This window comes from Anneissia japonica, unplaced genomic scaffold (assembly GCF_011630105.1).
Source record: "Anneissia japonica isolate Jap-2015-1 unplaced genomic scaffold, ASM1163010v1 scaffold287714_len2871179_cov188, whole genome shotgun sequence".
Classification (NCBI taxonomy): Eukaryota; Metazoa; Echinodermata; class Crinoidea; order Comatulida; family Comatulidae; genus Anneissia; species Anneissia japonica.
Genome location: NW_022755542.1, coordinates 1969932 through 1981280, shown reverse-complemented (window position 1 = coordinate 1981280; position 11349 = coordinate 1969932). Strand labels below are relative to the sequence as shown.

The window sequence follows — 11349 nt, the reverse complement described above, 5'->3', positions numbered from 1 at the left end:
AGATAAATGTCAATCAATCAACATGGCATTATTCATGTGGTAGTCTTACAGTGCCGTATTATTTACAGAGTTGGGGTCACGTTTTCTACTATCTCATTTTGTAAAAAAAACTATATAACAAACTCAGGCCTAATAATGAGTCGCTTGTTAACAATAATTACGGTAAGTATTGTTTAATTGAAATTACGTTGCACGTGTAAGTTTTCATCCTGTTGATTGTTTGCAGAGATTAATTTTATATGCATATTGTAATCCCGTCTAGATATATTGTATGTATATCTTTCATTCATTCATTTAATCTTTCATTCATTCATTCATTCATTCATTCATTCATTCATTCATTCATTCATTCATTCATTCATTCATTCATTCATTCATTCATTCATTCATTTATTCATTCATTCATTCTTATTAATTCGTTCGTTCGTTTTTATTATCCATTTATTCATTCTCAATTCTAACAAAAGCTATAACAAACTTTAGGTCTAATAATGAGTCGCTTCGTTAACAATAGTTAATTACGTAACCAAAGGATCTAATGATTATTCGCAAATAGAATGACAACGTGCGTTTCGTTCGTAGGACATTGTCAAGAATAAATATAGGCTTAGTCCACGTATTGTTTAATTACAATTTGTTGCACTTGTCAGGTTCCGGTGGTGATCGTTCGCAGAGTTTTGTATTTTATCTGTATATTTTCTTTATAACTCACACTCTCGCTCACCCCACCCCACCCTCACTACTCTCTCACCCACCACTCATTCATTCATTCATTCATTCATTCATTCATTCATTCATTCATTCATTCATTCATTCATTCATTCATTCATTCATTCATTATAATTCATTCATTCTCGTTTATTCGTTCGTTCGTTCGTTCATTCATTCATTCTTTCATTCTCAATTCGTAAAAAAAGGCATTAACAAACTTTAGGTATAATGAGTCGCTTGTTAACAATTAATTACGTAACCGAAGGATCCAATGCTTACTCGCAAATAGAAAGACAAACGTGTGTTTCGTTCTTTATTAGAACATTGTCAAGAATGTTAGGCCAGTCCACGTATTGTTTAATTACAATGTTGTTGCACGTGTCAGGTTTCAGTGGTGATCGTTTGCAGAGGTTTGAATTTTATCTATTTTCTTTATAATTCACACTTTCACTAACCACAACGCCACCCCACCCCACCCTCAATCTCTCTCACCCACCACCATTCATTCATTTTTATTCATTCTTCATGATGGAACGTAAACAAATATTGTAGTGGTAGAATTTTCTTTTTTTCTAATTTTATCTTAAATTTTAAAAACGCCGCCCCCTCCCCCCTCCCTTGAATCCGTCACTATTTATATCCAAATTTAAATCTAAAATAGCCACTTCCGACCATCTAGACGGGTGCCATAATCACATTTATACCTCACCCCCAACCATGGTGAGGCTGAGGTGGTCTAGCCTCTCCGCCTCCCTGCTCCCACTCACCCCCTCCCCTCTCTATTTCGAATTCCTGGATCCACCACTGAACGTTGATCAGATCGTTGTAAAGTTATGTTTTTCGATAATTAAAGTTGACATGACTCAAATTGTAATCGCCTTTTACTTTGTAGGCCTGTGTTGTTATCGTGTTACATTTCTTGATATAAATTTTCAAGACGGACCCGGTGGAAAAAGACGTTAGAGTTTGAGTAGGCCGAAACTACATGGGACCCATCAAAGAGGCTTAACATGTCACCAAGGAGGTTTAATACCTCCTTGATGTTACGAGGGGTATGCGAATGCAAAATTGTTGAGAATCACGGTGTATGGTGTATGTTTCTTCGTTCTACATTTCAATGGTTGAGTTATTGTGCTCACCTCAGCAAGTATAACAGTACAAAACAAACCAGGGAGTACTACTGTCTTATTGGAAAAGTTTTACCAAGGAGGTATTATAGTGAACTTATAAGAGCTTATAATACCTCCATGCTTTTACACAAGCGTATCAAGCTAGTAGCTATAGGCAGGCTACTCTTTTTGTTTACACGCGTGATCAAACCCGGAAGTTATCCAATCTAACCAAAAGCCAACATGTCGGTCAGCTTCTTAAAACACCAAAAGGCACTGGTTGACGCTTGGAAAAGTGTCTTAGATAACGATTCAGATACAGTATGGTATGTGCATTTAATTGTACTTAAATTATATTATATTTATAGACAAGATTTATGTATCCCATCGTATAGAGTCTGCAAAAAAATGCATTTTTTGCTAGGCCTGCGCATTCAACCACACCCTCACAGGGAGATGCAACGCCGGTCGAATGTAGACGAATAACCGGTTTAGAATGCCTCGATGATGCGGAAGTAACGCTGCAAGGCAGAGGCCTAGCCTTCAGTAGCTACACCTCGTTTTTAATATCACTTAACCGTACATACATTATATTATAAATAATGACATGTGTAGTATGGAGTAATGCGATCCATTGTGCAAGAATGAAGTAATTAAATAAGTTAATCAATAAAGAAGGAAAATTAACTTTCATGGGGCTATTTCTTCTTCTGGCTAAGCCTCTCGTGCATGGTCCTTGTTAAATGTTGTATTCTGTTACCTGTATCTGAAGTGTACAGTATCAGTTGGCCTCCTGCTACTAGGAACTACTACTACTACACAAGGCGAATATTGAGCCAATTAGTTGATAATAAATGTATATTTTAATAGCATCAATTAGTCAATTATAAGTAATGTAGAAATTTTGAAATGCAGTACAAGCTTTGATTAATTATTGTTTGCTTCCTCATTGTACAATCCAGGGCTGTATTTGGTTACGAAGGAAAGACTTATGAATTAAAAGTTGTAGAAACTGGAGGTAATACTAAATTGAATAATTGATGTTACTTTTTAGATATAATTTGCATTACTTACTTCATTATGAAGTCATCATGAAGTAGTGCAGTCTTCGATTCGAAGGTGACAGCCAACCTGCGAATCTGATGATTGGTATTCAAATCATCAATATATAAAAGAGATAATAACTAAATTTCACATTGACACTACTATTTTATATTATTAACCAATAACAACTATTAGCATAATTTTTATTTTTATTAATGATAATTATTATTTTGTTAATTATATGTATTATTAGTGTATAATTGTCTGTTAAAATTTCTATTACTATTAAACAGTGAATATACTCAACTTGCTATTTTATTTATTTATTTATTATTATTATTATTACTATTTAATATTTATTATTACTATTTAATATTAGCATAATTTTTATTGTTATTAATAATAATTATTATTTTCTTAATTATATTTATTATTGTTATAATTAGTGTATAATTGTCTTTGTTTGAATTTCTATTAATTAAACATTGAATATACTCACCTTGCTATTTTTTTTATTTATTTATTTATTTATTATTAACAACTTTTAATATTAGCATATTTTTTATTGATGGTATTGAATGAATATGAAAAATATTTTTTATTGTTATTAACAATAACTATTATTTTCTTAATTATATTTATTATTGTTATAATTAGTGTATATTTGTCTTTGTTTAAATTGTAACTACTATTAAACAGTGAATATACTCAACTTGCCATTTTATTTATTTGTTATTAACAACTATAAATATTAGCATAATTTTTATTGTTGTTAATAATTAATTAGTTTCTTAATTATATTTATTGTTGTTATAATTAGTGTTATATTGTCTTTGTTTAAATTTTCAACTTGCTATTTTATTTATTTATTTATTATTAAAAACTATTAATATTAGCATAGTTTTTATTGTTAATAATAATAATTATGACTTTCTTAATTATTATTGTTATAATTAGTGTATATTTGTCTTTGTTTAAATTGTAACTACTATTAAACAGTGAAATATACTCAAACTGTATTTTTATTTTATTTTTTTAAAGATGATCTTGATGAGCTTGCTGATGAGCTAAGTGGTAGTAAGATAATGTATGCTTTCTGCAGTGTAAAGGATCCAAACACATCTCTGCAAAAATTTGTTCTCATTAATTGGGTAAATCATTTTTCTGTTTGAATTTATCAATTGGTGGAATTTGGTTTTGAAAAGAGACTGATTTAACAGTAGGTTTTCTTGATATTTTGGAAATAATAAATGCTTTCATTGGTGGTTGACCTTGACTAAAATATAACTCCTTTGTTCTACTATATATCAGTGAATTATTAAGAATATTAATAACAATGACATTTGTAGTTATATAATTAAATGTGTTGACGTATGTGCTTGATATACTGTGTGTGCACTAAACCATGAAGATTTCTTGGTTCCCAGTTCAATTCTCATCGCTGCTCTCTTTGTATTCCAGCTGGAGGGCTGAAATGCAAGTTACGATAGCTCACGTCTTTCGGATGAGACGTTTAGGCCTTTGGTCCTATGTGTATTATGGCCCATGTGCTTGTTAAAGAACGCAGTGCACTCTTTGGGAAAGAGTAGGGGATTGTGTGCTGCCCGGAAGAACCCCACTGGAAATAAGTCTTCTTTAGACTTTCATGGTTATCCTTGTCTGACAAACTGTGTTAAATTTCAATTTACTGTAAGAGAGTAATTTTAGGAATTGAAGAGCAAATCACCCAGAGCTGCTATTTTCATATTGTGTATTTCTTGTTATCTGAACCTATTTCAGCAAGGAGAGGGTGCTCCAACTAAAGACAAAGGAACGTGTGCAAGACATGTTACAGATGTTGCAAAATTATTTAGGGTGAGAATTTCTTTAAACAAGTTCTTTTGTGAATAAAAATAATTCTTATGGTTTCTTTAAAGATCTATCTGTATCATCACCTAAATTAAATATTAATTTGAAAATTGTAAAAGAGAATTGATTACACTTGAAAAAAAATTATTATATTAGAGTTATTGAAAATTAGGACAAAGACAACACACTATAGTTGTCCCATATTAGGACAAAAAAAAATTATACATCTTCATTTGTTTTTTCATAATTCATTTGTTTTTCATAGTTTAATCTCTTGGCTAACATCAAATATATTTAAAATAAAATAAATGATTAAAAAGATTATTGTCTGCAGTGTCTATTTTTTATGTTTTTAATGTAATTTTTAATAATTAATATTGCACTCTATTTTTGATAATGATTTGAAAATTATTATAGGCAATTTTATACTTCAGTAATTTTGTATCCAGTCTCACAATTAAGCATATGCTGTAATGAACTGTTTTTGAATGTGATTTTTTTGCTCAATAAATATACCCAAATACATACATGTAATCAACAGGGTGCTCATGTAACAATAAACGCAAGGTGCGAAGAAGATGTTGAAGTAGACGACATGGTAAAAAAAGTAGCAAAAGCATCAGGTGCGAATTATAGTGTCCATAAGGAGAAAGCAAAACCAATGCCGGAAATAGGAGTTGTAGGAGCCGTTTATAAGAAGACCAGGGCTGATCTTGAGATTCAACAAAATAGGAGTGATGAATTTTGGCAGAAAACAGAGGTAATAACATAGATTTTCCAAAACTACTCAAAATTTTAAGAATAATTACCAGCAGGCCAAAAAATGACAACCCTTAATTTTCAAAATTTGGGATTCGTCAAACTTTACTTTTGTCTATTGAGGGCAGTATTGAGAAGGATTTTTTTTTTAAATCAAGGGAAAATTGAATAATCAATTTAATTTTTCGTATCACTAAGGAAGAAGAAAGGCAAAGGGTTGCAAAAGAAAAAGACAACAAAAATAAAGAAAAGCAAAAAATTGAAGAAGAACGCAAATTAAGAGAACAGGATGAAGCAAGAAGAAGAGAAAGTGAACTTAGAGAGAAATCTAACTTGATCGATCAAGCAAAGTATGTAAACAAGATTTTATTTTTCTAAATTTGAATTTTAATTCTTATCAGTGGACCATTATGTTGGAATATTGATGTAGTTCCGCATTCTCAATGTTCGCACCCTCAGGGTCTGCGAAATAAGCTCAGGGTCCAAGCGAAAGGGTCAGTAGGGATCCCCGAAAAAATTTGTCATGATACCATTAATTTGAATAATGTCGACAGCAGTGGGATAAGTGTTGTATTTTTTGTGGTGAATCATTTTTCATTTATAATCTTATCCTATTGGTGGAATATTGAAAATGATTAAACTTAGACTTGGGGGAGAGGGAATTGTGAAGACTTATCCTAAGGGTCCATGAATGCGAAAACATTGACAGCCACTGCCATGGATCAGCTGTAACATGAGTGTTTGTGAAATATACTCGTATTTCTGGCCGTGCCTAATGAATAGGGGAAGACTTTAGGGGGGGGCAGGCCCCTGGTGAAGTATTATCTCGATCGGCCCCACTTTTGCTCCCAACCCCCTTTTGGATCTGCCCCAGATGAACAACATACTCTGAATGGTCAGTAGTTAGTTTGGTTAATGCTATGGAAGGTCCATTCTTTATGGAGATGTTGGTTGAAAATATTTAGCATAATTTGTGTTTAATTTTGATCCGCAGAGCCAAAGAGAAAGCAGCATTAGAAAAATCAAGAGAAGATGTGCAAAAACGATGGGTAAGATGAAAATAATATTGTAATAATGATGAATTAAAATAATGCTGAAAATAGTACTACTAATAAAATGATACTACTAAAACCTAAAATATTACGAAAGTAATAGTAATTAGCTTAATACATAATATAAATAATATTAATATACAGTAATACTGAGGAATGAACTACATTCTATAATTTTAAAAAATTAATTAGAGGCAGTGATATGAAATAGGATGGTAGGGTTGGGTTGCTATGGTTGGGTTGGTTGCTATGGTTGGGTTGCTATGGTGGGGTTGGGTATATTGGCAGATTTAAGGGTGGAGGGAAGCCGGCCCAGGTCCCTTAATTGTTTTGAAATTGATAAAAAATATGGAGAAAATAGTGAATTATATTAAAATTTAAGCCTGAGAGTGACATTTCAAGCCATCTAGACGTGCCAAGGCCATACCTTTTTGTACCTCTGTGAGCCTGAGGTGGTCTAGAACCTGCATCTGTAAAAGTCCCTCCCTGGCCCCTTCTATTTTGAATTTCTGGATCCACCACTGAAAATAACAATTTTTGTATTTTATACCATCAATTTCACATAGGAAGCAAAGCAGTCAGAAGATGCCAGCCCTGCAAGACCACAAGTGTCAAGCAGACGAAAGGTAATGTGCAGAAATCTTATACTGTATACATTATTGAACCTGTGATGGTCCGGGGGCTCAGGGCCCTCCTTGTCAGGGAACCCTAGTCCTCTTAAGGGAACCCTTGCCCCATCTGAAAAGAAGGCAATTTTATCATCTTTGAGTCCGAGAGTGTAATTTCTAGGCATCTAGAATTTACTATACTTAAAATGTGGACTCAAGTTGGGGAGCTTGTACCCCTCATCGAAGAATTTCTGGGACCACCGCTGACTTATGATTTTGTTTATTTCATCTCCAATAATGTACAATTCTCATGACTTGTTAAATTTCTTGTCTTACTCCCAGGAAGCTGCTGAATTGGTATCATCACGATCCAATAATCCAAGGGCGTTCTTTGAGAACAAAGCAAGTGCGCCCCCACCAAGGCCGCCTGTTAAAGCACCTGTTCGTATACCAAGGGACAACTTTGTCCAAGGAGAAGTAGTTGACGCTGAACCAGAGGTATGCTACATTATATATAGCATGCTATGGTATATGTAGCATGCTATGATGCTGGTGGCAGCTAGTGCTGTTGGTTGATTGGTGCTGGTTATGTTGGTAGTGGTATTAGTAGTGGTGATAGTTACGGTAGTGATGGTGACAAATAGGTGATGGTGATTATGATGGTAATGGTGTAGTTTTGTTAGTGGAGATTTAAGTTAATTAGATGATGACTCTAAAGATGATGATGTTGACAGTGATAAATAATGATTTTTATTTATGAATTTTGAAAGTTAAAATTTGAAGGAGAAGGATATAAATTAAAAAATTTACATCATATTATAGCCTGAGCCAGTTGAAGAACCTGAAGCAATTGAGGAACCGCCTGCTCTTCCCCCATCAAGGAGGCCGGCTGATGAGCCCCCTGCCCTTCCACCTTCAAGAGAGCCAGCCAATGAACCTCCTGCTCTTCCCCCTTCAAGGAGGCCGGCTGATGAGCCCCCTGCCCTTCCACCTCCAAGAGAGCCAGCCAATGAACCTCCTGCTCTTCCCCCTTCAAGGGAGCCATCTAGACCAGCAGCCCCGGTACCCCCAACCCCCTATCGACAAGATTCTGAAGAGGAGGAGGAAGCACAAGATGATTGGGGAGGTATGTGTTACCTAAATTTTGAATGAGTAGTACTTACATTAGTTTAAAAAAAATATTAATATCCAACAGAAAGTGATTTGTCATTTACAGGATGGAAGTAAAGCCTAGTATCCATAAAGTCACTACACTCAATTGCTGATAGATGTCAACACTCTTGCCAACTACTGACTCTTACCAGGCCTAGAAAATAAAAAACTTCTAACCAATGATTTCTTCTGCTAGGTCCCTAGGCTAGTCCAACCTTGATAGGGCTGTTTGCACCCTTGATGTACATTTGTGCAAATTGTGGTTTATTCACAAAACAGTCTATCGTTTGAACAACTAAGCCCCATGTATTTGTTTTTTCTTTAAACCTGCCTTCAAAATAGCAATTACTGTAGTATCTATGTAGTAATGTTATGGAAACCAGGCTTATGCTGTACTGTATCTGTATTAATTGTAATTGATGATAATCAAACTGGCTAATTGGATGATGTTTTGAAACAAAATAAATGATCATTAACAATAATAATATAGGCTTGTATTTGCATTTTACAGAAAATATTTTTTCCTCTCTATATCCAATGGCATTTTTTAGAAGAGCCTTCAAATCAGCAGGTTCCTGAAGATCCCTACGAACCAGAGCCAATGTATGACAACCTTGAAGACACTGCTGCAGATACGGCATACGGGTACGAGCCTAAAGACGAAGACCCTAATGCTGTACAGGAAGAAGAACCTCAAGAGACGGGAGTGAATATCAGGGCCAAAGTGCTTTACGATTACCAAGCAGGTATTAAATTTTTTCAGCTTATTGAATTTATTTACCAATCTAAAGTAATTGTATACTAAAACTGTTTCAATATACTGAGTTACCTAAAATCCCGTTCCTGAAATTTTATGTGTGTTTGTCAATGACGTATGTAAGGGGTGTGCGAGTCGCATCCCCCCCCCAAAAAAAAAAAACTTGCGCCCCTCAGTCTTATTTTGTGGGATAGGCCCTTCACATAATCACCAACTCCCCCACTTCACCTTCGTTCGTGCCCCCTCCCCATCAGCCCCCACTTCAAGACTCCTAGATAAGCCACTGGAATCATTCTAATGTCAAAAAACTTTATATGAGAGCGTATGAGGCCATTACGTAAGTGTATTAAAAAGTTATTTTAAATTGGTAAGATTTAACTAATGCTGTAATATAACATGTTACATTATTTTATCTTTTTGACATTCCATATTTTTTTTTATTCAACTAGAGGATGATTCAGAATTGTCCTTCGACGTTGATGACATCATCGAAAATATTGACAAGATAGATGAAGGTTGGTGGATGGGAACGGGACCAGATGGACGCTATGGAATGTTTCCCGCCAACTATGTTGAAGAATTGTAAACAAATAGAAACTATAAAATTTATTAATAAACAGAATTTATGGGGAAAAAAGAAAAAAAATAGAGAAAAAAAAAATTAAAGTAATTGAATTGAGAAAGATATTTTTAAAAGCTTTAAGAAAAGCATAGCTAATGTTGAACAATTTTGACATTTTATATATTTACAAAATTGTGATTTGTAAACGTAATTCTTCACAATTATTGTGAAATAAAGAACAAATAGACCAACCATTATTATCTAAGGCCCTTCATGCAAAAAAATATAATATTGTGCCTTCAAAAATTTTGGCCTACTCTTCCTATAAAGATAACTAATAATTAAAATTTACATTTGCAAAGTCAAAATTAGCCTAAATACTGGTGATTTGTTTATGTGAACATACAAGCGAATCAGTTCATTAAAGGCAGCATTTCCTGCTAATATAACCCCAACATACTCTATTATTTTAGCACATTTTATGTATATACTGGGTCTCCTTCATGGCGGCGCACAATATTTAATTTACCAAGTTTACGTGTCATATTTTGCATTATCATTTGAGAAGTATTTTGCTTTGCCAGTCAATATTACTTGGTTAAATACACTGGATATCAGTGTGAACATCAGGGATAACCCAAAAATGTGGGGTCCTTCTGGTGATTGGGAAGAACACCGGGAGACAATCCCCTATTCTTTTCAGAAGAGTGTACTGGGTTTTTTTTCCACATGAGCCATAATGCTTACAGGCTTAACGGCTTGCACATCTCGTCTGAAAGACGGTGGGTTTTTTTACTAGAATTTTAGGCAGCTCGCTGAAACACAGGAGAGCAGCAGCGAATGGACTTGATCCGGGGTTTTAGAGATCTCCCCAGTTCAGCACACACACAGTGGCTGTATTATCAAACACGATACCTAGACGACGTACAATAAAAAAAGAACTATAAAAAAATATATAATTTAAGCCTAAAACATTGTTTATTAATATTACTATTATTTATCAATATATGTACATTTCAGATTTGACCAATTAGATGTAGGCCCACCAATAAATCATACAGTACAAAGTATTAGATATATATATATGAAAAATTAAAACCTGATTAAAATATGCATAATTTGCAATATTTTAAAGTTAATAATAATTAATAATTTAGCACTTCTACAACGAATATTGCACAGTATTTCTAGAAAAATGCTGTAAAGAAGTGGATTTTATAAGATCTTTTGAAGTCTTTTTTTGTTCCTGTAAAGTGTATTGAAATCTTTCCATGGTTCAACATGAGAAAACTAGTTCTTCCTCTACCAACATTTTCTACATTTAATTTTCTACATTTATTATGAATTGTCTATGTAATATTTCCTTTTTAATGGAGATTTTAGGAATAAATGCAGATTTTTCAATTATTCATGATTATCATCTATTCGTTTTATCTGGTGATATACAAAATATAGGTCTAGTACAGGTAAATACATTAACATTATGCATACACAGATCTTATTATAAACACATAATAATAACATATACTGTAAAATGAAAATACTGGTAGCACTAATAAGCAATTAGTAGAGCTCCACATAGTACACTATAGGAAAATTATTATACAAAGGTTAAATTTTTTGGATGCATTAAATCTAACCTAAGTATAATAATTTTCCATTTAGTGTACGATGCATGCTCTACTAATTGCTTTATAAGTCAATCGCTGTCTTTTAATTTTAGTTTTTGATAACCAACTGTTGTAGC

General features: G+C 33.5%; 1 protein-coding gene across 1 annotated transcript; it reads left to right on the top strand.

The window, feature by feature from the left end:
• Nucleotides 1–1718: 1718 nt before the first annotated feature.
• On the top strand, nt 1719–11009 carry LOC117123613 (drebrin-like protein A). Its single transcript, XM_033269609.1, has 12 exons — nt 1719–2146; nt 2783–2838; nt 3906–4015; nt 4644–4718; nt 5254–5472; nt 5670–5821; nt 6466–6520; nt 7090–7149; nt 7474–7629; nt 7954–8257; nt 8835–9029; nt 9490–11009. Exons 1-12 carry the CDS (start codon nt 2064–2066, stop codon nt 9624–9626), a joined length of 1602 nt encoding a protein of 533 aa, XP_033125500.1. The 5' UTR covers nt 1719–2063; the 3' UTR covers nt 9627–11009.
• The last annotated feature ends 340 nt before the right edge of the window (nt 11010–11349 follow it).